General features: G+C 34.8%; 2 protein-coding genes across 2 annotated transcripts; both read right to left on the bottom strand.

Annotated features, from left to right (window-relative positions):
* Nucleotides 1-986: 986 nt before the first annotated feature.
* On the bottom strand, nucleotides 987-2666 carry LOC25487034 (serine/threonine-protein kinase WAG1). The gene has a single exon (XM_024775879.2). It carries the CDS (start codon nucleotides 2595-2597, stop codon nucleotides 1164-1166), a length of 1434 nt encoding a protein of 477 aa, XP_024631647.1. The 5' UTR covers nucleotides 2598-2666; the 3' UTR covers nucleotides 987-1163.
* A 19110-nt stretch (nucleotides 2667-21776) lies between these two features.
* Nucleotides 21777-27735, bottom strand: LOC25487033 (kinesin-like protein KIN-14Q). Its single transcript, XM_013608883.3, is given in 16 exon segments — nucleotides 21777-22173; nucleotides 22176-22871; nucleotides 23243-23368; nucleotides 23547-23710; nucleotides 23826-23863; nucleotides 24224-24598; nucleotides 24865-25150; nucleotides 25249-25524; nucleotides 25624-25723; nucleotides 25830-25906; nucleotides 26104-26314; nucleotides 26402-26463; nucleotides 26562-26900; nucleotides 26992-27072; nucleotides 27179-27262; nucleotides 27402-27735. Coding segments are annotated over 16 exon segments (3102 nt in total). The 5' UTR covers nucleotides 27496-27735; the 3' UTR covers nucleotides 21777-22080.
* Between the last annotated feature and the right edge of the window lie 58 nt (nucleotides 27736-27793).

Genomic DNA, 27793 nt, shown 5'->3' with positions numbered 1-27793 from the left:
GATATATATGTTTGTTGGTAGCGACCCTGTATATATGTTTATCTCTCTTACTATGTATTTCAAAAATCTAATAATAATCTTAGTATTATTTTGATGTTCAAAAATTGTTTCTCATATTTTACTACATATTTGTTTGTGGGATAAAATTAAATTTTTAATAGCAATTAAAAATTAAGAGAAAATTACATTCACATCCCCCGAGGTTTATGAAAATAACACTAACACCTCCTCTAGTTTTGAAACTTACATTAACCTCCTTTAAGTTTTTTTGAAATAGACAAACACCTCTCTTGCATTAACACTTAATTTTTCAGTTAACTTTTTTTTAGTATATTCAATTAACTGTTAATGGGGGAAACCTCCCTTGTTGAACTTGAATTCATTCAAGAAACCAAATTCTAATTCAAATGAGTATCAGATCAAACATTCAATAAAGGTATTCCAAACATTCAAGAAATCATTGGTTATGGCTTTTTAATTTCACACCGATTCTAGGCAACCCCATTTCATTCTCATTTTGCTCTTATTATAATCTAATTATATGTGATTATATGATTATGCTCTCTCCAATCTAATCATCAATTTAATTTGTCACTAATCCTTTATACCTTTAGTTCCAGTTCTTTAATGCTTACTTTCTTAATTGAAATTATATAAGTCTGATCTGGACAAACATTCCAAGGCAACTTTGAATCCGAAAAATAGAAAAACATGAAAGAACATCCCAAGCAAGCAAAGATTTCTGCCAAAAGTTGAAATAGCGAGAGAGGGATCAAGCATTGGCGGGTTTGGGAATGAGAGGAATAGCAGCACCCTGAGTAACGGGTTGTTTTTTGCGGAAGTTGTTAACTTACACCCACTTATTTTTTAAAATAATTATTTTAGCAACATGTATGTGAAGATGTATTTATCCACTTTTTAGTTATATCTTTGCTAAAATATTTCTTAAAAAAAACAAATGGGTGTAAAAGCAAAGATGAATTAGCTAGATTGTATCAATATTGTGATTCATCATTCATATACAAACTGTGAATCTGTATGGTACGTGAAAAACTACACACCCAAAATTGAAAATTATAGTCACACTATGAACTATCCTATGTTGAATGTACCGGATCTGCAAATCCATTCAAAATGTAAACTAAACAATTGCTCAATTGCATTTACCTAACCTTACTATTATTAACGTAACAATAATGATTATTATTACTATAGTTTGAAAGTAAATCAAATCTAGCTCCTTTATTTCTCAATGCACATCCAAGCCTCTTCCACCACCCTTTCCTAATTTTCTTACTTGTTACAATCAAATCTGATTTTTTCCTCCTCAATAGTCCCTTTACCTCCGGTGGCTTATAGGTCCTAATCAAAGGCCACTTAATCCCATCAAAAAAGGGGTGTCGTTTCACGTCGGTCGCGCCTCTGACGCACCCTAACCTCTTTTTAGGATCCTTCACTAACAACTTCTCTATTAAATCTCTCGCTTCTACCATCCCTACCTCTTCATTCTCCGCTACGTGGAACTTCACATCATTGTTAGATGCTATATTGCGTAGCGTGCCCTCTTTACTACATCCTTTAAATGGTGTCATTCCGTACAACAACTCGTAAATAAACACCCCAAAAGCCCACCAATCCACGCCATTACCGTGACCATTACCCGAAACAAGCTCCGGTGCTAAATACTCATGTGTCCCAACACACGATCTTGAAAATGCCGTAGTTGGTTCTGCAACAAAATCAGCAACGACTTTCTCTCGAGAATCGCGAGATCTTGATCCGTTACAACCGAAACAACCGTAAGTGGGACCCGCATAGTGTTTGTTAACTTTGCAACATTCGAAAGTAGGTGTCACGTCAGCTTTAAAGCAAAGGTCAAAATCTGAAAGCATGACGTGTCCATCTTCGCGTAGAAGTACATTCTCAGGTTTCAAGTCACGGTATACCACGCCAAGCGCGTGAAGATACTCGAGAGCAACAAGAATCTCGGCAGCGAAAAACCTCGCCGCCGAAATTGTGAGTCGGTTCCCCGGCTGTTTACGTAGAAGAGCGTGGAGATCACCGCCGGGACAATAGTCAATAAGGAGGCACGTGTAGTGAGAAACATCGATCCGCGCATAGAGCGTCGGTAAAAAAGGATGATCCAGCGCGTGAAGAATCTCCGCCTCCGTTTCCGCGTGAGAGAATTTCTTAGGAGTAAGAAGGTCTTTATCAACAACCTTAAGTGCAAAATTTGCACCGTCGTAGTCACGGAGGCGACATAGAAACACACGGCCGAGGTCACCGGAGCCAAGGTGGCGGATAAGCTTTAAATGACGGAGATGAAGTCTCCCATCAGAGGAGAGATTGGTGGCTGCTTTTATTGCTGTCCAGTTGGAGTCTGAGCTTCGGTGAGGACGGCGGATGACAGCGGATGAGACGGTGTCTCCGGCGGTGGAGGCGGTGGAGAGACGGTCGTTGAAACTAAGAGCAAGGCTGCTTGTTCGGGCTAAGCTGGTGCGTGCTGAGGAGGTGAAGGTGCGTTCAGTGGTGGTGCTGGTGAAGCTGAGGTCGAGGTCGGAATCAGGGGGTGGGAATAGAAATGTTGGTTCTTCCATGAAGATTTTGTGTTATTATGAGAATGATGTTGTTTATGAGATTACTACGTTGGTGTTTGGTTTTGGTTTTTAGTATATAAAGGAATAGGAAGAGAGTGAAGGTGGGTCAGAAGGTTCAATAAGTTGACTCAGCTGGATTATTGATGGAGACAGTAGATAGATAGATAGATGCAGAGGTTAGTTAGGTTGACCAATATCATATTATAATTACTAGTTTGAGTTATTAAATTATTATTACTAATACTATTATAATCTTTTCATTATGTCGTTACCTTACCCTTTTTTTTTTTTTTTTTATTTGAATATATATGTATGAATGAAAATTATAGTACATTAGTAAATAGTACTATTGCATGCATAATGTGATTACTTGTTTTGATCAAACTAGTTATGTGATTTTGATAACTTATTGTTACTATAGCTAGCTACCTAGTTGAAGGCCATGGAAAATAAGAGATGCTGAATTATTTCTATAGGTTCTGCTAAATTATACAGCACTAGGGGTTGATTATTAATAGTGGGTGGTAGATAAGAAAGTTGGTACTCCAAATGTAATTTAGCTTATGGTTAAATGAGTGCTTAATTGTCTTGTAAGCATAACTCAATTAATAGTTATAAAGATAATTATAAGTAAGGGTCGGCGTTTAAATTCTGGTCTCTCCATTTTTCACATGTTAGTGCTGTGATTTTAATAGGAGATGATTATGAATAAATTATGTTAATGGCCTATTTTGACCTTAACTTAAGATTCTTGTTGATGACTTGAGTTGAGCCATCTACGTTGATTAACCTCCATTATATCTAATCAAACAATCCTAATTAACCATTTGAGAAGTGTCCTTCAATAGTAGACTGTTTATTAACAATCAAACTCAATTAACTTGTCCATTATTAAGTAGTATTATTTTGTACAATAACGTAGAAAATGAACGAGAAAAATGGGTGGTGATGATGGTCCCATGTGATATATAAGGTGGGGGCAATATACAAGAGTTTAAGGTCTTAATTAAGGGTTGGGACCTACGTGGGAGGAAAGGGATTAGTGATGCTGTCTGCCACGTGGTCAACATTGGTCCTACATTGTCGCAAATGCACAATTCATATTCCAATTTTTTTCCTCATTTCCTAATATAGTATTACTTTTTAGAGTGGGCTATAATACATAGTTCATTAATAAATAATGGACCTCACCTTCCTTAGGCAGCAATAGTATTAAAAATGCTGCAAATAATAATGGAGGCTATACAAAAAATTATGAACCTCCATCTTTTGTGATAAGAAAGAAGTGCTTTTCTTTAATGAGGGTGGTGTTAAATTTAAGAAATGTTAATATTTAATTAATTGCAAACAAAATTGAATTGAAGGGATGGGTGATGCTCTCTTGCCTGACTTGCACATTACAGTCAACTCCAATTTATTTAGGGAATCTCATACCCTCTAAAATTGTCGAAAAAAACAAATCAAATATCTTACAATTAATGTATTTACACAATATTGCAAAAATCTTATGAATTTAATGAGGAAACTATATGCAAAAAAAAAAAAAAAAAAAAAAAAAAAAAACATATCAGATTCAGCAATTAGATTGAAGTGTATATATTCCAATATTTTAGAAATCACGAGGGATATTTACATTTTGGTTGTTATGGGAGTGATGGTTGGTCGAACTGTTTCAACTTGGTTCATAAGTTGATAAAAAAAAATATTGGTTCATATATAAGACTAATTTTTTTTTTTTTGTCAAGTAGTCTAATGGCTAGAGCTCACACAATTTAATTGTGGAGAAGTAGAGTGTCTGGGGTTCGAACCCCGGCCCCTGCATATAAAATGTGATATCCCTACCAACTGAGCTAAGCTCATGGGGATAGACTAATTTCTTTTAACAATAAGAAAACGTTACTTGTTCTTATTATAAAGAGTAGTGTTATTTGAACATCTATTTGCTTGACAACCAAATAGACAACATGTTTTTACAAAGAAAAGTATGCATTTGCACAAAAATCAAAGTAATAGAGAGAGAAAGTAAAAATATAATGTGAGTATGAGAGAGAAAGTTGTCATAAAAGTTGTTATAAAATGGTTTTATTATAAATACTATATTTACTTGAATAGCAAAATAAATTACTTGAATGATTTCTTTCATATTTTCAAACTACTATGTTATAATTAATAAAAACTGAAGGATAATTGATAAATTAATAAAAGATAAATTTTACACTATTAGAGAGCGAATAAGTTAGTTGATAAACTTATAGTGTATATAATATAAGTATACAAAGATAGTTGATAACAATAAACTTTAATTCTCCTTAAATAAAATGATGAACTTTAACTAAATTAATGTTTATATATATGAAGATGTCATCGGATTCTTTTTATGCATAAAAGTCTTCCGATATGAATAATATTTAGAACATTGCATATGCAACTTAATTATGGATGCGCTTAACCACGTGGATTGGCATTTGGCATGACTAATAGTAAGGTAATATGAAATTAAAATCATATTAATGGATCAACAACTTGCTCAAGTGTTTAATGGTATCCAAAGTCATCTAGATCAAATTTCATATCACAGACACTAATGTGCATATATAACAAAAATATTCATATTTCTGATGACAATCCTAAAACTTCATTTGGCTTCATATTAGATGACTCGTTTTTTCTTGTTTTGTCAAAGGGTATATTCCAAGATTAAAGAAAGGAAATTGCCAAATTAGGAGGCTTCTACACTACACAAAAACAAAATCAAAATTGACCAAACTAATAGCACACACAGTATAATGCAACCATTTCCTCAGCATCACATAATGTATGTTTAATTTGGGATGGCCCATAGACATGTGGCTTGATCGGTCATATTAATCTAAATTTCAAGTCAAAGTTGCTCTAATATTATTATTAGAGTTTTTTAATTTAATAGGGTCATGTTAATGTGTCCTCATGACATATGTTAAGGATTTTATAAATAATAGATATTTATGAAAAATAACAACCATTTTAATAATAAATAGACATAATTTCTAATATATAATTTATATTTTAAGGATATTAATATTATTTTTTTTGAACACGCGTTAGTATTTTTCATACTATTATTAGCATTGAAGCTTAAGAAACATGTATTAATGGCCGAATCCTCCATATTATGATGTCACTAATTCATCAGAGTCAACCTTCCTGTATGTATCTTGGTCAATTAATGATTAATTATTATGTGATATCCAAATCACCAAAACTCGTAAAACTGTCCCAAATTAATCTAACTTACGGTCCGGGTAGAATATGGTACAATCCTCCAAAATTATAAGAGAGTTGCGGCATCTCTATCTAAATTCTTAAGATAGTGTATATATATAAGTCATATATTTTATATATCAAACACTTTAACAATTTATAGGTGATGTGAGACTTAATCAGTCACATATGAAATTCAACAATCTCTCTTTTAAATATGAGTTATCAGATCCTATAACAAAATTCAACATGTGATTCAGCTCTCGCTCTTCCACCAGGTCGGATTATGGCTCTGATACCACTTGTTGGAAAATCAGAGGCGCTGGAACATATCTTTTGTTGTGGTTTACTTCATATGCCATATTAAATACTTTAGAAAACAATTTATTCTAATTTATTATATGAAAATTAAATTCGAAGAAATATACATGCGGAATTACGTATTTAATTATGATCAATGATCATATATATTAGTAAAAAAATAGTTAGAATATTATATTGTTACAAATTTGAACTTAATTTTATATGATTATGGGGTACTTAACTAGTTATAATATCTTTGTTAAATTCTGACGGTCGGGAAAAAGTAAAAAGACACACAAATAAAAATCCAAGAAAAAGAAACAAACAATTAATTAAAGTTTTTTTGAATGAAAACAATTAAATTAAGTAAAGTTGTGAAGTATAATTATCGAAAATTTACATTAGGTGTATTTGGCCAATGAGAAGTTCAACCTAAGACAGACATGCTGGCCTTTCAAGCATTATAAGGATGTTTATTTATTTCATTTATCACAAATAGCTTTATAAGAAGTGATACATTGTATTTGGCTATATTCTCATTCATAATTCCAATTATAATTAATTATTGTTAGTTCATGATTTTAAACATAACGATAACACCTGACCTTTCTCTTATTTTTTTAATACTTCCAATTTCCTCTTCTCTCCACACAATCACATGCATCATCTTCCTTTGTCTATATATTATGCAATTTTAATATTAGCTTTCAATCATTAACTTAGATCCCTTTCTATAATTTAATATATCATCATTTAAATAATAATGAAAGAGTGGTTCAATCATGACTCTCAACTAATTAGGGATGCCCCATTTGAAGTTCATGATAATTAAAAAATGAGAAGTAGTGAGATGACAAAAAATAAATTGTGTTACAGTTGGCTAAAAGAAATTATATACATTTGGTGAACCCATTTGGTGCTATCATATGGAGGAAAAAAAAAATTATATGCATTGAGCAAAAAGAATATGCTCAAAGTTGTCAAAGTTAAAATAAGTGCAATGATTCCATTGATTCTTAACCTACAAGTTGTTTGTAGTAGCTAGTTATTTCAGTTAGAAACTACCAATTTTGGACAAAGACATGTATATAATAAAGTAATATTAAAAAAAGGTTAGGCATCACCACTTTATTCAGGTAAGTGAATTTTGTCTATTTATGTGAAAGACAAGTTATGATAAGGGATTTGTCAAAAAAAAAATTTGATAAGGGAAGTTGCTTATAAATATATTGTAACTTGTTATAAATAATCTTGTATATAATATTAGCTTATAATTAGGTCACCAATCCATAATTCAGAAAGAAAAAAAATAATTAGGTCATCAATCCTAACAAGCCGCAAATTTTATGAAAATTGTAATTTTCACAAAGTGGTATATATGACTCATACAAATATCATAAATTGCCTATTTCTCAAAAAAAATGTTGATGACATTAGGTCATGCATTACTTTTGGCTCAGTCTTTATGTAATTTTAGTTGAGTTCAGTTGTTGTTTGCATAAGTTAGAAGCTACAAAAGACAGAATTGATACTTGAAGGAAGCAGGAAAATCGTGCTCCGATATTCAGCATCGTAGCCCGATTTATGGCCTAATTTTGTAGCTTTTGCTACATAAAAAATCGGGCTCCGATGGAAGCCCATCGTGCTCCGATTTGGAGGAGCGTGTGATCTGATTTTGGACTTTAATGAGAAATTGTGCTCCGATTTTATGGAATCGGGCTACGATTTTGGCGAAACCAGATTTGTATTATAAAAGCCAAGTTGTTTTCTGAGGAAGGCGTTCAAAATTTTGGAGAAAATATCATACTTTTGGAGCTGGATCACTGAGCAAAAGGTGGGAGACCATCAAAACTCATAGCCGGTTATCAATTTAATGTAATGAATTCTTCTTTATCATTAGTTATTTATGCTTTAGCCATGAGTAGCTAAATCCTTTGTGATTAGGTCAAGAGATGATTATGTACTAGCTCATGTGGATGTAACCTGAAACTCTTACGTTTATGAATGTCAATCTAGTTTATTCAGTATATTTTGTTCTTAATGCTTTTATGATTCTGACCCAATATAATTGATTCAAGACATTATATGACTATTGACCGTAGTGTGTAACTCGGATATATTTATGCTGTTCAATTTAACGGACAATCTATTGAATTAATGGACTTAATATCCTTTGACGATTATAGGTTCACCTAAGGAATTAGGGAATTATGATTAGATAAGCGGACTTAGGATCAAGGGATTGACCTAAGTTAATGTGTTAATTCATCGTTTACTTTGTGACATTCGTAGACATGAGAAATAGGTTGCTAGTGAGTGAAGTGCAGATGAATCGAATGACCTAGTCATCTCTCTAAATTATTTCAAAAACCAACGTCACTTTCGTCATTTTAATCACAATTGCACACAAAACCAATTTTGCCTAAGGCAACCCCCAATTTAATTACATCTTAATGTTGGAGAAGGTTAAATCAGGCTACTAGAAAGGATCACTTCCCTTTACCCTTCATGGATCAAATGCTGGAGAGGTTAGCTGGGCAGGCTTTCTATTGTTTCTTGGATGGGTATTTGGGGTACAACCAAATTGCGGTGTCTCCGGAAGATCAAGAGAAGACAACTTTCAAATGCCCTTTTGGAGTGTTTTCCTATCGAAGAATGCCCTTTGGAATGTGCAATGCACCAGCCACTTTCCAAGGGTGCATGCTTGCCATCTTCGCGGACTTGCTGGAGAAGAACATAGAGGTATTTATGAATGATTTTTCTGTTTTCGGTAAGTCTTTCGATGATTGTTTATATCACCTGGATGTTGTTCTCAAGAGATGCATTGAAACTAACCTAATTTTAAATTGGGAAAAATGTCACTTTATGGTGACAGAAGATATAGTTTTAGGGCATAAAATCTCTGGGAAAGGCATCCACGTTGATCAGGCTAAAATCGAGGTTATAGAAAAACTTCCTCCTCCCATTAATGTGAAGGGAGTAAGGAGTTTTTTGGGGCAAGCTGGTTTTTATAGGCGGTTTATAAAAGATTTTTCTAAAATTGCAAAGCCCCTCTGTAACCTCCTGGTTAAGGAAAATGATTTTGTTTTTAATGGTGACTATTTAGAATCTTTTTCCATAATTAAGAAAAAGTTTGTCACTGCGTCGATAATCATTGCACCCAATTAGGACCTCCCTTTTGAACTTATGTGTGATGCAATCGATTACGCGGTTGGAGCAGTGCTTGGCCAACACCATGAGAAATTTTTTCATGCCATCTATTATGCGAGGAAGGTTTTAAATGAAAACCAAGTCAATTATTCAACTACTGAGAAATAGTTGCTTGCTATAATATTTGCTTTGGAAAAATTTCGCTCATATCTCATTGGTTCCAAGGTTATTATTTTTACAGATCATGCAGCCCTGAAATATCTGCTTACTAAGGGGGATTCTAAACCCTGGTTGCTGAGATGGATTCTCTTGTTGCAAGAGTTTGACTTGGAAATACAAGATAAGAAGGGAGTAGAAAATGTGGTGGCTGACCACTTCTCCCGGTTGGAGAATGATGAGGTTACCAAGAAAGAGAAGGCCATTGAGGTCGAGTTCCCTAATGAACAGTTGTTTGTGGTAGCTGAAAGACCATGATTTGCAGACATGGAAAATTTCAAAGCCGGGAACTTAATTCCCGAAGAGTTCACCTATCAGCAGAAGAAGAAATTCTTCAATGAGGCTAATTTTTATGTGTGGAACGACCGATACTTGTTTAGAACTAACGATGATGGTTTGTTGTGTAGATGTGTTGCAGGTGATGAAGTGAAAAGCATTATGTGGCACTGCCATAGCTCATCATATGGAGGCCACCACAACGGTGAAAGGACCGCAGCCAAAATTTTGCAAAGTGGGTTCTGGTGGCCAACCTTGTTTAAGGATTGCCAAGAGTTCGTCAGACACTGCGACAAGTGTCAAAGGACAGGTAACATCTCTAGGAGGAATGAGATGCCCCTTAAGGGAATCCTTGAGATCGAACCATTCGACTGCTGGGGCATCAATTTCATGGGTCCATTCCCATCCTCCTACTCTAATCTTTATATACTTGTTTGTGTGGACTATGTGACCAAATGGGTTGAAGTTGTGGCATGCATAACTAATGATTCCCTTACGGTTGTTAATTTTTTAAAGAAATTTGTTTTTCCTAGGTTTGGAACCCATAGAGTTTTGATCAGTGATGGGGGGGGAAGCACTTTTGCAACAAATACTTATAAAGTGTTCTTGCAAAATATAATGTGAAGCACAAAGTTGTTACTCCCTATCATCCTCAAACTAGTGGGCAGGTAGAAGTGTCTAATAGACAGCTGAAACAAATCCTAGAGAAAACAGTAGCATCATCTAGGAAAGATTGATCAAAGAAACATGATGATGCATTGTGGGCCTATAGAACTGCTTTTAAGACTCCTATTGGTTTTTCATCGTATCAATTAGTCTATGGGAAATCTTGTCACTTACCAGTTGAGTTAGAACACAAAGCCTTTGGGCTATTAAATTTTTAAATTTTGATCACATTCTAGCTGGTAAGGAAAGACTTCTGAAACTAAATGAATTGGAGGAAATGAAGTTGCAAGCATATGAAAATGCGCTAATTTACAAGGAAAGAACTAAGAAATATCATGACCGCAACCTTGTCAATAGAGTTTTATGCTGGGCAACCAGTATTATTGTTCAATTCTCGATTGAAGTTGTTTCCAGGTAAATTGAAGCCCAAGTGGTCCGGACCATTCATAGTGAAGAATGTGTCCCAACATGGAGCTGTGGAGGTGATGACACCTAATGGTGAGAGAATTTTAAGGTGAATGGGCAAAGTTTGAAGCCCTATCATGGAGGTGACTTGCCCAAAGAAAGAGTGGGCCTGGTACTTACCGACCTTTAAGAGGTCGTCAAAAGTAAAGCTAATGACAGAAAACGAGCACTGAGTGGGAGGCAACCCACTGAATTTATGTTTCAGGTAAAATTTTACGTTTCATGTTAAAAAAAAAAGAAAAAAAAAGGAAAGGAATGAAATTTTTAACGACAAATCGTAGCACGATTTTAACAATCAGACTACGATTTTGCTTCAATATTTAGAGGCTGCTCACGTAAAAAATCGGACTACGATTTCCCTCAAATCGTACTTCGATATCTTTACTTCTTTCCTTCAAAAAAAAACATCGGGCTACGACGTGTTCCTGTTGGGCTCCGATTTTTGAAAGAAAAATCATCATTTGTCTCGAAAAATATCGTACCATGATTTGAGGGAATCGGGCTACGATTTTTGAAATTGCTGGAATTTCCAACCGTTACAAACAATATCGGGCTACGATTTTGGTTTTTTTATAAATACAATCATCAGTCTCAGTAGTTCCTAGCCCATACCTGTAGCGAAGCTCTGCCGGATTTTCGCCTGAAACCGTTGTTATACCCTAATTTTGGACCTAAAAATACTCATTCAAATTTCTTTTCTACCACCAATATTTGTCAATTTACTGTTGTTTTACTCTGAATCTTTACTTTGTTTCATCTGCATATTTTACTGTCTCCGTCTCGGACTATTTTCAATCATGATTTTGTCTTTGATTTTCTTGCACATAAAACCATCCAAAGTGTGTTTCTTGCATTTTATTTCAAAGCATTTGCAAAAAATCATGCAAAAGGGTATTTTGGTCATTTCTTGCATTGGAGCCCATTTTAGTCCCTGTAATTGTCTCTGAGTCTTTTTAACTTGTCTGTACAAATCATTGTTGAATCTCTGTTTAAAATCGTTTCAAAATTGCATCTGAGTCAAGTTTAGTCATTTTAGTCCCTAGGGGCATTTTGGTCTTTTCCTGTCAAAATTTCGACAGAGAGGTATTTTGAAATACCTCATTTTTGTAATTGGTTCATTTTAGTCCTTTTGTTGATTTTATTTTTGGTTTCACTTTACGTTTTTTCCAAATTACCAATTTTAGTCCAATTTTATTTTTAATTGCATTTCAGTCCCAAACATTTTAAAAATTGCATTTTAGTCCATTTTCTTAATTACAGTCCAGTCCTTCAATTTTTCTTTTTTGCAGAGAGGTCCCTAAGTCCAATTTCAGTCCAAGGTCGAGCCAACTAAGTCCAAAAACAGGTGTCACCATTTCATTGGGTTTCAATCACACATGGCGGCCTATAAAATGTGCATTCACTGCACAAGTCAGAAGGAGATCCACACAATTCACGCCACATCACAAACAGAGAGAAATTTCTCTCTCCTTTCAGTTAGGATCAAAATCCAGAATCACAAAGAACACCAAGAACAAGCTCAAACCCTAATTCTCCAGAATCAAAATCAACACAAGATTCAACAAATTCATCACGGTTCTCAGTGATTCATCGAAGAATCATCATCATTGAACCGGTTTCTCTGCAATTCAAGTGCGAATTCATCACCATTTGGTGACAAACTCCAGCACCGATCACAGAGAATCAGTGAGAAGAGGAGAGAAAGAAGACGAAGAAATTGAACCGGTGAAGAAGAAGAAGAAACATCACCGATTTATTTTCGGTTTCACGCAACAAATCACTCACCAGAAACGATTCAAGTTTTTCCTCGAAGATCTTCGTTCGAATCTCCGATTAAACCAGAGGTAAAAACACTCAAACTTCATCATTTTCCTTTCAAAGTGTCAACAAAGACGAATCAATGTAGATCCTTGAGTTTCCAAAAAGTTTCGTTCAAAAACTTTGAAAACCTAAAAATTATTTTGAAAACCGTAAGAAATTTCCTCGATCTACAATGATTCAAGCCTAGTATGCAAATTCCGGTGTTAGATTCATGTTTAGGATGAAGAAACGAGTAGATTAGGGTTAGGTTTTGTTTGGATCGGTGAGGTAAGGACTCGCCGGAATCTGGAATTCACGGCGGAGTTGATTGATACAAAATCTTAGCAAGTGTACTAAATACTATCGAAGTAGTAAAAATATCGTTTCCACGAGGACTGTGTTAATCTCAATTTAGCAATAAGGTTAATATTTAGGATGTGTAAATTATTTTAATGCCTGAGGCAGTAGTTTTGGTTTGCATAAAATTAAATAAACAGAATATAAAGATAGTTTTGGAAAGAAAAAGAGAGAGATGAGATCAGGTCTTTCGAGTCATCTATGTTTCCCTAATTGGTATACTGCACCTATTCTTATGAATGATTCTCTAGTTCCACGATAGTTAACAAAATAGTCATAATCAATCCCTTGAGTTAGAACCCTCTTCTCAAACTACAGCCCCTAATTCCTTAGGTGGTCTAATAATCTTTGAAGGTTTAAGAACGTTAAGCTAGTATCACTAATAAAGGATTATCCATTCCTAGACTAACCATGTTTATTAGAACAATTCAGTAGTCATTCGTTCTCACTAAATCATGTTTATATTTGATCAGGATATAAAAAGCATTAAGAACAATTAAATTGAATAAAAACTAAATTGTCATTCACAATAAATAGAGTTTCACAGCAACATGAGTCAATTAGGGTTACACAGATTCATCTCAGACCTAATCAAAGGAATTTAGCTAGACATGATCAAAGAATAAACAACATAAGTAAAGAAAATAAATAAATCGATAGAACTCCGATGTCGCCGGCGTTGCTCTCGGTATCTTTTCAATCGCTACTGATGTCTTTTTCCAATTTCCATGTAGCTATCCCCTGCTCTTTTCTTCTCGTGAAGCGTGCTGCTCTTTCTTTCCAAATCGTGGCTTCTCTCTGTACCAAGCGTGAATTCTTGAATCCTCTTGTGCAGCTCCTTTTATAACCTTCCAACCTAGTTCCCTTGGTGGCAAGTCACGTTTTCTTCTCTTGGATCAAACATAAGCCCATATGAATTCTTAATTCCATTGCTTCTTGACACCTTTTATTTTGCTCTTTTTGATCATATTTTCTCTTGCTTACATTTCTTTCCTTATGCCACATGTCCCTAAAATCGTGTCACGAAATAGCCATCGTGACACGTTTTAACCAATATCGAATGAACTTCATCCTGTGCTTCAAATCGTGACACGATTTTGCTTTCTTCGAAATCTTCTTTTTTTCTTGTTTTCTTTGCTGTTTAAACTTGCTTGTGAACTCAACATCATGAAAATGACACTAAAATTAACGAATGACGGACTGTCATCATTGATGAAGATTCCGATGAATCTTCATCTTCTCCGGCCGTCTCCTTCCAGAAACCGGCGGGGGGAAGAGAGAAGACGAGAGCCTAGTGAGAGAACGAGTGAGTTAGAGAGAGAAAGGGGGAAAGGAAATGAATTGGACCGGTGTCCATGTGCTTATATAGGCGCTTAGACCGGTCCGGTTCATCTTCGGTTCGCTTTTCCTTCATTCTGAGCCTTTAGATCTAGGGTTTGGCTTCCTGGATCAATCTAACGGCTCCTGAGCGTCCAGGTCCAATTGAGATTGGGCTTGGGCCTTTTCTTGTGGGTTTCCTGCGTTCTTGCTTGATTCTTGCTATGCACACCCTCTGTCTTTGCTATGTGAACCTCCTGTTTGTTCTAATTTTCTTGCAAAAATTCCTAAAAATTTCTATGTGTTTCTTGATGCATTTTTAATATTTTTGTGATGTTTTTACATGTTAAAAAATGATAAAAAAATATATGTGATGTTTTCTTGTTGATTTGTTCTTTTTTTTTACTAAACTTGTGAATTTTCTTGCCATAATTTGTTCATGAGGTCTTGGCACGATATGAATGATTGATATGCAATTTTGTGATGGATATGCCTCTGACCATGTGTTTGTTTTACTGTTTATGATGTGATTTGTTAGTTTCTTGTGTTGCAAGTAATGTGTATTTTTTACATTTTGGTTATTGTTGACATTTTTACCGTTTATCTCGTATTCCTTTGCTCACTTGTTCTATCATTTTACGCCCTATTTTACTAACCTTTTTACTTCATGTTTCATCCATTTCCTAAGCATTCTACCACCTCCATCTCAATTTCTTGTAGTTTAGGCATTTTTACCCTTCCCAAGAAAAAATAGAGAATATCAAAGATTGAAAGGTTCAAGCCTAATTAATGACTTGATACCCCAAAATCGTGATAACAACCGTGAACTACCATTGCTAACCCTCCTTTTTCATCCAATTTTCATCTTCCTAACTCAAATAACACAAATTCACCATCACAAAGTCAATCCAAACCATCCCTAAACCTCAAACCCAACAAATTTTCTTTTACCCATTTCATCAAACACCTTCAATGCACAAAAAGTCTTCACCCAAACCAACCAAATGGCTAGAACATCTGACAACACCGATGTCCAACCATGCAAACGAACCAGAAATCAAACCGAAGCCTCCGCATCAAACCCTCCACCCCCCAATCAACCACCAACTCAACCACCTCAAACCCAACCACCCACTTATAGGCGGTTCACTTCGGAAGAGGCTGAGGAAAGGTTCAAGGTGATTTAAGAGTTAGAGTTCACTGGTGAAAGAGCATTTGATTTCAAGAAACTCACTGGGTACAGCACGTTCGAGAAAACTTTAAGGGAGAAAGGTTGGGAAAGTTTGAATGCTATGGTGGGCAAGTCAAGTAACAAGTCAATAGCTATGGAGTTTTTTGCCAATGATGTAAGTGAAAGACAGTGAAGTTATGAGACTCATGTGCGAGGGAAGCTGATTGATTTTAGTCCTCGTGCAATTAACCGTATTTTGGGATTACCAATACCTGCAGTCTGTGATGTTGGAAGGAGGAGGGTACCAGCAAATTGGCCTAACAGTCAAGAAGAGTGGGATAGTTTGCTTGTAGGGCTGATGAAGGAAGGGACAGGTTGGATAAGAAAACACCCGACAAACAACCCTCAGAGGATTGACACCGCTGATCTGCTCCTTATACCTAGAGTGTGGGCATCTTTTATTTTATCTACCATTGTGAGTACTTCTACTGTTGCTAAAATGATACTTTCGCGTGCTTTTATCCTCTTGGTGTTGTTCTCGGAGCATGAGCAGATGAATGTGGCGAAGCTGATAGCCTACAACATTAACGAGATGATCACTAAAAATACTGCTTTGGGTCACTCTTGCTTGATTAATTTGATGTGTCACAATGCGGGTGTGTTGCTAAAACCTGCGGATGTGCTTCTCAAATCCCAAGTGCCCATCACTGATTCGACAATGGCTAGGTTGGAGAAGAAAGTTGCAAGAGTTGCACCTCAAGAAGCGCACCACCAGCAACACCAAGCACCACCTCAAGAGGAGTACCCACCTATGCATCCGGCTTTGGCTGAATACATCTATACCTCGGCGAATTGGATGGATGAATCGTCGTCACAGTTGTACATTGAACCCCCGCGTTTCTCACAACAATTCGCGACGATGCAAATTAGGTACAAGAAGAAGCCGGGTCATTCTTACGAGAGGTTTGGTTCTCGAGAGAACATGGAAAACTACTTTCGGGTGACTAGGGAAAGAGTTGGAGAAAGGGAGAAAGACATCGCGGAGGACTATACTTATGGTGAGAACTTGAATTTTACAGGCATCTTATCAGAGGTCCAGCCACAGCCAGATGATTTCCCTCAAGGTGAACACCAGGGGCAGCATGATGAGTGATGTTTCACTTTTAATTTCAGTAGTGTAGTGTTTCTTTTTGTCTTGACTTAGTACTTTTCATAATAAAAAATTCATGTGTGACTGCTGCTAGTGTCTTGATAGTTTACATTCCCCATGTTTTGTAATTGCATCGAAATTTGTTTATTAATGAATTTTCTTTGATTCTGAAGTTTACCAGTTTTGTAGCATATGGTTCATCAATGGTGTGTCAAAAGTTCAAAGGAGGTAGAGCTTGCACAAGGTTCAACGGTGAAGTGTACGGCAGTGTAAATTGTCACGACTTCTATAAATCTCAACTTCTAAGTTCATAAGCCAAATCTTTATTTGTTTTTCAATTTTCACAAACATGAGTGTTCCATGTTGTGCTATTTCTCGGATTTGCGAATTTTCTTTATGTCAATTGGTTGCATCTCATAACACACTAAGGCAAAGTGCTTGTACCTTGAGCCTTTGAAGCTTACCCTTTGCATTGAATATTCCCTTTTCGTAAGCCATCTTTGAGCCAATAGGTTAGACCACGTTGTTTCGGTGACAAACCATATTACATGCCTAGAGCCTTAGGATGTTAAACCCGATTCTCGTTGAAGTTATGCATTGTGATGTGTTGGCACAAATATAAGTTTGGGGTTGCTTATGGGATAACAACTTTCTAAGTTTGGGGTAGGGGATCTAGAGAACAAAGATATGATGAAAGATCACTATGTCTCATATAAAAAAAAAATGATATATAGTAAATGAAAATTAAGTGATCTAAGAGCTTCATGTGTTCTCTAAATTCCCAAATGTTTATCAAGTGGTTCCATATGGTGGGTTGTTCTCTCTCAAGAAAATAGCATAACTTCAAAGTGTTAAATTAAACCTATTTCTCAAATTATCCCACCTTTTAACCCTGGCCCCGTTACACCTTGAAAGTCCTTAAAGTGTGAAATGTGATGCAACTTTGATTGATGTTTAGAAGGTTTTCAAATTTTGGTAATATAGTGATTAGCATGTCGATTGTGTGCACCTTGTATTCATAATATTGCGTGAAGTTGTGGGAGGAATGATTGGTGATAGATAATTGACAAGTGTATCAAAAACTATCGAAGTAATAATAAAGTTCGTATCCACGAGGACCGTTGTTAATTTCTACTTAGCAAGTTCGTTAAAATAAAGGATGTAGTAAATTTTATGGGTTGCACTAGGCAGTTGGATTTGGTTGCAATAAAAAGTAAATAAAAGAAAATAAAATGGTTTGAAAGATGATTGGAGATGAATGATTAAGCCGATGAATCCCCTATTGTTCTATATGAGTAGTTTACCTCCCTTATTGCTAATTACTATTTATTCTTTACGACAAATTAACTAAGTAGTTTTGATCAATCTCTTGACTCAAAACCCTTTCCTAAGTTATAACATTTTAATCTCTTAAACCGATTGAATAACCGCGGAAGCGATGTCAGAATGTTAATTCATATGTCATGATTCTCAATTTCCTATCTCTAGGTTCCTATGTTGAAACAAACAGGATTACTATTTCAGGATTAAAAGCTAGGGTTAGTAGTCAATCAATTCCTAATATCAATTCATGTAATTTCAAGAAGCTAGGGTTAATAGTCATACAAGCAATTATATGAAAGCAATGAACACAAGTAATTCTGAATAAAGACTGAATAACATTATTAATAAGTGAATATCAACTACTAATTCATATATTACAAAGGTTCATCATGGCTCAATCAAACTAAGAGTTTAGCTAGATATGATCAAATAAATAAAGAAAATAAACCGATAGAGTTACGTCGTTGATGACTTTTGCTCCTCAATTCTTTCTCAATTTCTATTGTTGATGTTTCTTTTCATATCCATGTGCCTCCTTCTTGTCTCGTGACGCGTGCCTTTTCCAAACCAAAGGAATATAGCCGCCTGCTGTTCCAAACCGCCAGCCGTATCCTTCTTTTTGTGTTACTTCTTCTTATATATATATAATCAAGTGAACTAGTTTCCTTCCACTTGTTTGCCAATGTACACACACAAAGCCCAATTGCTTTCCTAATATTTCTTTTCTTCACACCATCCAAAAGCAAAACAATTGTTCACGTGGCTCATCCAAGTAATTCATACGTGGTAGTAAATTTATTCAATCATCGTGGCACGTTGCACATCCATCGTGCCACGATTTTTCCAGCATCTTCAGGTAAATTCTACGCTTCAAACGTGCCACAACTCAGGTCCATCGTGGCACAATTTCTCCAGTAGCTAAATTCTTGCATTCTTCTCCAATTTGTGCAGAACTTCTCTTTTATGAATCTTGAGATGATTTAACCATGTATACAAGCAATTGACTCTCTAAATGCCATAAAAATATCATAAAAAAGACCATAAAAATAATGTAATGACGACTGTCATCAATTGGCAAGCATGTTAGCCCTCTAATTGCTAACAAGAAGATGAACTTTTGACACTGCCATTGTTGAGGTAAATGCTATGTTACTGTTAAGTTTCATTTTTAAAGTTTATTCCTTGAGGACAAGTAATGATGCAAGTTTGGGGTTGTGATGACACTAGGTCATGCATTACTTTTGGCTCAGTTTTTATGTAATTCTAGTTGAGTTCAGGTGTTGTTTGCACAAGTTAGAAGCTACAAAAGACAGAATTGATACTTGAAGGAAGCAGGAAAATCGTGCTCCGATATTCAGCATCGTAGCCCGATTTATGGCCTAATTTTGTAGCTTTTGCTACGTAAAAAATCGGGCTCCGATGGAAGCCCATCGTGCTCCGATTTGGAGGAGCGTGTGATCTGATTTTGGACTTTAATGAGAAATCGTGCTCCGATTTTATGGAATCGGGCTACGATTTTGGCGAAATCAGATTTGTATTATAAAAGCCAAGTTGTTTTCTGAGGAAGGAGTTCGAAATTTTGGAGAAAAATCATACTTTTAGAGCTGGATCACTGAGCAAAAGGTGGGAGACCATCAAAACTTATAACCGGTTATCAATTTCATGTAATGAATTCTTCTTTTTTATTATTTATTTGATAGTGTTGATTATTTTCTGCAACATCGTTTAGGTGGCTCAAGAAAGCACATGAAAATTGTTAGACATTTAATTTGGCTGGAGTGATTTGGTGTGTTTGATTATTGAGAAATAAAATATTGCTTAACAATGGGGTAACTAGTTGTGTATTTTTATTTTTTTGCTGATATACAAATTGTAATGTGTGGGTGGTTTATAAGTTGGGAGATTAGCAAGTCTCATTTACTTTATTCAAACTAGTACACACAGTTTCTAGTGTGCCTAAAATCAGACTAATTGTGACTGTTTTCATTGTGTTCCCTCTTTATCTTGGGTTAGAGTATCTATTGTATTTCCTTTAATTCAATTATAATTATAAAAAATAAAAAATTGTTCACATGCTTGAAATTTTATCTTGAATGTTGCAACACTTTGTTGTGAAGCGGCTACACCACTTTGTTGTAACATAGTTTTTTTTAAATGCTAAGCTAGCCGCCAACTTGAATTGACTTAAAAAAGAATTGAATATGAGATATGAGAAGAAACATACTCCAAGGTCACAAATTAACAACATCAGGTTAACTAAGTGGGTTAACATTAGTTAAAAGTCATTTAAACCCATTTTCAGTCACAGTAGAAATTACTATGATGAGTCGCAGACTAAGTCGCTCTCTTCAAGACGTTTTGTAGTACTGTCTAAAATTGTGCAAAGAGACTATTAATTAGGACGTCTTCAGGATAAAAACAACCAAACTACAATTTTATCGTAATCCTACTACATTTTTGGATACGTTACATAAATACACTCCAAAGGTCTGGCACTAGGACCACTCAAATATGATACTTAGACCACTCTAAATTATGACGGGATAAACTTATTAACGTGACAATATTTTGAAGGGACTATTTTCAAAATGATAGAAAGAAAGAAAGAGGAAGAAGTAGCTCGGAAGTGCGTCGAACAGGGAGAAGAGATTAAACTCACAAATGGCAGAGTTTTAGTGTGCTTAGAAAGTGAAGCTGGACACTCTTTATGTAGATGAGAATCTGAGATTGGTTAAAAAAATGGATGGCTCAGATCGCGTGAACATTAGGAAACGGATGGTATGATCATGCCTCACTAAAGCAGACGCAAAGTGAGTTTATGCTCCAAATTCCAATCATAAAAGAGTTTAAACTTTGACCTACTTATATACTCCCTCCGTCCCAAATTATATGTCGCTTTGGAAAAAAAAATTGTTCCAAATTATATGTCGCTTTACAATACCAATGAAATATTTATGTTACTTTTCCTATTATATCCTTAACTATTAATTACTATCTCTTCTTTTAATTATTTCATTTATCTTTTCCATATCATTTATTAGGGATAATTTTGTAAAACAACTCATAATTTTTCTTCCCCATGCAATATTAATTACATTTCTTAATACGTGTGAAATTGTCAAAACGTCTTACAATTTGAGACGGAGTGAGTAATATACTAACAATTAACACTTGCATGAACAAAACAAACATCTTTAACACTTGCATGAACAAAACAAACATCTTGCTCAATTACTTAGTTTTGAGTTGATTAGTCTTGCTTCAAAATTTAAATAATATTCAATTTTACCCTAAAATAATATTCATTTTGAATATTCAAAAACTTTAATTTGAACATTTGAATATTCAAAATAGATATAAAAAAAAAATGGTTTAGATTGAAACCCAAAAATAGTTTTCCTTTATTATTAGCAAAAGTTAAAGTAAATTGGATCATGGAAATTCCGCGAGTCACAACAAAAAGATATGAGACAAAGAGTAACATAGGGACCATAACTAAAAAGATACTAAATAAAACATTAAATTAAGAAAGAATAAAAATTAAGGAAATGTTAACAAATATGAATACAAACATTTGAAATAAAAATAAAAGTAACTATTTTGGCTAATATATATTTATTTCCAAATTTTTTGTTCTCCTTGATGGAACATTTTTGTATTGTCCCCTTCCCTTTTTCACAGTATATTGCCTGTTTTTCTGAAACAAAATTTCAGTCTATATTTTGATTTCAGTTAAAAAAATATATTCCAGAATCAAGATTTGAGTTGAATTTGAATTCAAATGAAAAGAATACTCAGTCATCTTGAGTCAGAAAGAAAAAAAAAAAAAAAACAGTCAACTCTAGAGATGTGGCATCACTGTTTAAAGTTAAAGAAAATTTACACACCCCACATGCAGAATTTACAAATGACTTGCTCCATGCATTCTCCCATTTCACATGAAAAATGAGATGCATTTTTCAAACCTTGAAAAAACACACAAGAAATCAATTTTATCTATCCACACATTGCAGAAAAAAATGAAGTTAAAGTCTAAATCAACTCATCTTTTATATCCATGCCCTTTCCTTGTCCTTGTGACTATTCTTGTGTTGAGTCTCTTTAGCTCCACCACCTCTTCTACTACCATTTCCAACTTGCACCCCCTTTGTGCCAATTTTCCTCTACTTCCAATAGAGACTCTCACTTTCTCCATCCCTACATTTACACCACCAACTTTTCTCATGTGGTGTTGTAGTGGAGACCTCACTTGACCTTTCTTATGTATGCTTCTTCTTAGTATGCTACCTATCTTCTTAACACCACTTTTAACTTCTTTTGGACTCTCACTATGACCTTGTTGTAATGGTTGTGAACAGTTGGTGGTTTCTGATTCCTCGTTCATTTCTTGGTTTGATAACTTGGGAATGAATGGTGTTTGAAACTGTGTTAAGCTTGGGAGTGGAATTAGAGAGTTTCTCCTTGAAGTAGCTGCTGAAGGAATGCGCGGTGTCATCATTGTACACATAGAAGCTCTTGATGCCCTTTTTGGAAGTAGCGATTTATTATCGGCCAAGTCGGGATTGTTTTCTTTCTCACTGTGATCAATGCACTTGATGGAGCTTTCTATTGTAGAAAAGGGTATGCTGTAAGGTTTTAAGATGTTCTCCATTAAGGGTTTTGCTGGATCATTAAAATTCTTGAGAGTTGCTAATGGTCGATTCGTAAGTGATGTTGATCTCAAAATTGAATTGTTTTGCTCTTCTTGGTGTTTCATTTGATGCTGCTCAGCTATCTTTGAGTCTACATGTTGACGCGCTAGTTTTCTCTCAATCATAAGTTGTGATTCCAGCTCCTTCACCTTCAAATTTTTAGAAATTTGTAAGGACAGTAAAAATTGTAACATGTATAAGATAAACACCCTCATTCGTAAGTTGTAATGTTTGGATTGATATTTATTTGAGCTTATCTACTGACATAAACACTTGTGGGACTATTTGGAAGAACTTATGAAAATAGCTTATGACATGTCCATTAGCTGCTTTAAGCTTATCTCTATAAGCTATCCTAGATAGCTTATTATGAGAACAGCTTATAGCTTATAAGAAAACAGTTTGACTTTATTTAACTTTTGTTATAGAAATAGCTTATACATAAACCCTTGTATGATAAACGCTTATACTACAAGTGCCTAATAAATTTGTTTATCCAAATAGGGCCTTAATATGATACCTTATCTTGAAGAGTTTTGTTTTTATGATCCTTCTCCTTCATTTTGGACTCGAATCCATGGATTGTTTCCTCCATCTTCTTGATTTGAAAATCCTTCAGTTTCAGCTCTTGTTTAGTTTTCTCAGCCTAAACAACGAGAATGAACATAAATTTAAAATAATTAACAAATTGAGAATGAAACAAACTATATAAATCTGCTATCTTAGCTATATTGACTACACGTGTTAGCCGTTATTCTATATCCTAACAATATCACAGTTAAGAAGTAAAATGATGATAATACAGAATATTACAGCAATCATACCATCTGTTTGTGTTTCAGAAGTTCAATTGTGTCCCACTGCTTTTTTGGAGGGCCCAATTCTATTCCCCTTACTCTACTAGCAAAATTCAAAGAGCAAATGGTCTCGCCCAAATCATTTTCATTAGGACTGATCTGTACAAACATGAGTGTCTTTGAATCTCCTCCTGGAAAAAAAGATTGATCATCAAATTCTATAATCACATTTGCATACTTGCAGAGAGATAGAAAGAACTCAAGCACACAAATTTTCATTAATTAAGCAAATGGAGAATCAAGTACCTAATGAGTCTTGCAGCAAGTGTGTAAGCTTGGAGTTCCTGCATAATGAAGAACAATATAATCATCAATGCTGACAATAGACTAAAGCATGTTTGAATAAACAACTTAATTAAGCATTTATAGCACAAGTTTTTATCATATAAGAGCTTACGTATAAACTACTTTTAATGACAAAAGATAAAATAAAGTCAAACTGTTTTCACATAAGCTATAGTCTCTCTTCATAAACTATCCTAAATAAGTTATGAAAATATGCTGAAAACAGCTAGTGAATATGTCATTAGTTGTTTCTATAAGCTCTCCCAAACAGTCTCACAAGTGCTTATCATAAGTTTGTAATGTTAATAAGCTGTTTCAACTTTCAAAATTTATGATTGAAAAATAGAAAGGATAATAACCTGAATGGGATGTGTGAACTTTTAGTTGCAAGAGCTGAAATGACATCACCAAGTGCAGAAAGAGACCTATTAATATTTTGTGTCTCCTTCAATCTATCACCTTGCACTTCTGTCTTTGCAACTCTTTCACTGCCTGCTAAGTCCACAAGCCATAACTTGCTTCTAGTGTGTTCTCCATTCAACAAATTTTCTCCCTTAACCATGACACAGTGAATGCAGTGAGATCGGCTACTGTGCTCATTCGCATTCGTTGAGCTTACAGCCCTTGCATTGCTACCAGTTTGTAGGACTTCCCACACTTCAGTCATATTGTTCACATGTGCCTCAACCAACCCTGGAATATGCATTCCTTCACCAGCTTGCCTTATCTCCAATCTACAATTAACCCTTTTTAGTTACTATTACGAAAAACTGCAAGAATAAACCAAGCTAAAGTATAGTTTTTCCATTGAAAATTAGACTTAATTGATATGCACTGAAAGTGGAAAGATGTTTTCTGTTGTCAATCAATCATAACCATTAGGATTACTAAACATATTTTGACTTTGATCATAGTTACCTTAAAAGTCATCCAAATTAATCTCTTAAATTTCGTTGAAAATAGTATAAAAATAACCAAATGATTTTGTTTAGTAGTCTACCTTCTAGCAGACATTCCTGGATGATTTCCAGAAACCAGCAAATCTCTTATTTGCTCATTGTACACTTCTAAGACACTTACGGAGATATCATAACGATAGACCTTCTGTCTTTCCTTGATTATATCAAACATTTTCTCAAGAGTCCTGAAATTAACTCCTCGAGCCTCTTCAGTACCCTCCATTGTGAAGGTTTTTCCAGTACCAGTCTGTCCATATGCAAAAATGCATACATTGTATCCATCTAATACTGAGGTTGCAAATGGTACTGTGTCCTCAAAGATATCAGCTATAAAGAAAAAACAAAAAAAAATTGTCAAAATGAGCATTTATCTTCATTTCAGAACCGAAGTTAAAAAGACTCTTATGGCATTAATGCTTAATTACCTTGTTCAACTTGAGGGCCAAAGACAGCATCAAATTTAAAAGTCTTTTTTGGAGATCCATTTGACAGTACAGTAAGCTCGCCATCTTTAGCAGAATCAAAATCTAAGGCCATTGAGGCTCCTCCTTTCATCTCTTCGGCATTGAGAGGCCTACACCGGCAAAAGACCCTTATGTTTCCTCTCAACTCCAATACCTTATTATAAAGCTCTTTTTGAACCTTGGCACCTTCAACATATTTGGACTTGAGATCTTCATGCAACTCTATTTGTTCATTCACTATGAAAAACGGAATAAATTAAACTATTAAGTACATATGCAAAAGGGAAAACTAATAACACACAAGATAAAGGATCTAATGCAACCCTGTCTACTTACTTTTAGATTTGATTATGAGTCCCATTTCACTTATATCTGCTTCATATTTCTTGTATGCTTCTGCTTCTTCTAATAGCTTCATGTGCTCCATTTTCATAATCTATCCAATCAAATTGTTAAATACATTATAAATATAATTTTACCGTTTAAAAATTTTCATAATCTATCCAATGTCATTCATTCAACTTTTGTTAGGAAATCAGTACCTTCAATCTCCTCATCAAGTCTCTCAGTGATGTAAACCACTTGCTTTTCTCTTTCACTTGCCCCTCAATAGCAAATGCTGCAAAAAATATCAGTGGATATTAAATAAACATAACCTTTGGCATATGGATTTTTTACACTATAAGTGTAAAGATTTTTTAAACTGTCATTCAATCATAATTGTCAAATCATTAAGAACGTTTCCCTTTAATTGTAATTACTTTTAAAGTCACACATATGGTTGGTTGTGATTTATTGATAGAGTAAAATGGTTACCTAAAGATCCTACGTGCATCGACTTGCGCATTAGCTCATTCTGAAGCTCGTTTAAGGAGTTGAAAGCTTCTTGACATTCACTACTTTTTTTATGATTCTCCCTCTTGAGCTCCCCCAACTCCCTCCTTGTTACTGCCAGCTCTTTTCTCTGACACTCAAAATCTCTTTTCAGCTTCTGAAACTTCTCTTCTACCCCAATATCCTCTTCATCCTACAACAATATCATTGAGAATTTAAGATCATACACATTTTCCTTATCAAAGTAAGAAAATTACCAATGTTCATTACAGTAACATACTTCCGAGCCCTCCGACTCTGTCTCCTGAGACACTCTACCATCTTCTAACATTTCATCATCGTCTGAATTTAAAACAAAATTTTGCTTGTAAGTATCACCAGAAATATCACATTATGTAAAGCTAATATTCACATTTAGAGATACGAAGAATTGAACTCACTTAGAGAGTAGTCTCGGGGCGACTCGTCGTCTTTAGTTACCGGCGGTGGATGAAGCTCAAAGGAAGCTTCAGGTGATACTAATTCTTCCTCTGGTTCAATAGTCTGACACACATTGGAGAATTTAACAGTTGGAGTCTTATGGACATTGTAAACTTCAACTTCAGGTCCATTGATTCCATTCTCAAGAGAAAGCTCCATAGATGAATCCAAATTGTAGCAATTTTTGTTCTTCTTAAACAATTCAGGAGAATCACAATAACTGATTCCAGCATTATCTGGTGAGGCAGAACAGATCACCAAATCTGGTGAAGTCATCGAAAACCCTAATATCGACCGTCCTGAAACAGAATCAGATCTTTAGAAACACACAAATACACAATCAAATAGTTCTTGAATTGTATAGGAAACTAAAAACAATTTAAAATTTACCATTGTCGACCAAATTTTTCACAATTGGGTCATCAAATTGCAAGCTGTTCCTCTCAGAGCTTCCATTTTTCACACACAATCCTACAACAAAACACAAAAATCTTAACAACCCATCAAAATTAAGAAAATGGGGTTCATCAAAAACGATAAAAGATTCAACTTTAATAAAAAAAAAAATCATCCTAACCATAACTAGGGTTTCCACCACATGATTGAGGATCTGCTGCCTCCATAGCTGAATTCAGAGAGCTAAATGATGATTTTAAAACTCCTAAATGAAAATAAACCAAAAGGGTCAACGAATTTGATCATAAATTTCATAACTTTGAAGTAAAAATTCAATTTTAATTAAAACCAAAATAAAAATATTCAATTTTGATTAAACCCTAAAAGGGGTTAAAGGATCTTACTAGTGGAAGTGATTTCTTGTTGTTGTTGTTGAAAAGAAGCATCATTTAGAAGAAGAGGGTCATGATCATAGAGATTCAATTCATTATCTTCCATTGATAAAATAATAGTCACAACCCGTTTGAACTTTGAAAACTGAAAATATATAATAAAAATAATAACAATGATGATTAATCAATAAAGGGTTGTGTATGCTTTTTGAGAAAGTTTTGCTATGAAATGGAATTTGATTTTTGTTATGAAAATTTGACCGTTGGAGGGGTTTGAAATTTGAAAGGTGATAAGCGGGTGAAGAATTTGCATTTGTGGAGTTTATATGCTTTGTGCATTGGATTCTGACTTTGGATAAAACCAAGTTAATAGAGTACAAAATAAATACACGTGACGTTACACT

This window comes from Medicago truncatula, chromosome 2 (genome assembly GCF_003473485.1).
Source record: "Medicago truncatula cultivar Jemalong A17 chromosome 2, MtrunA17r5.0-ANR, whole genome shotgun sequence".
Classification (NCBI taxonomy): Eukaryota; Viridiplantae; Streptophyta; class Magnoliopsida; order Fabales; family Fabaceae; genus Medicago; species Medicago truncatula.
This window is presented reverse-complemented; position numbering and strand designations above follow the sequence as displayed.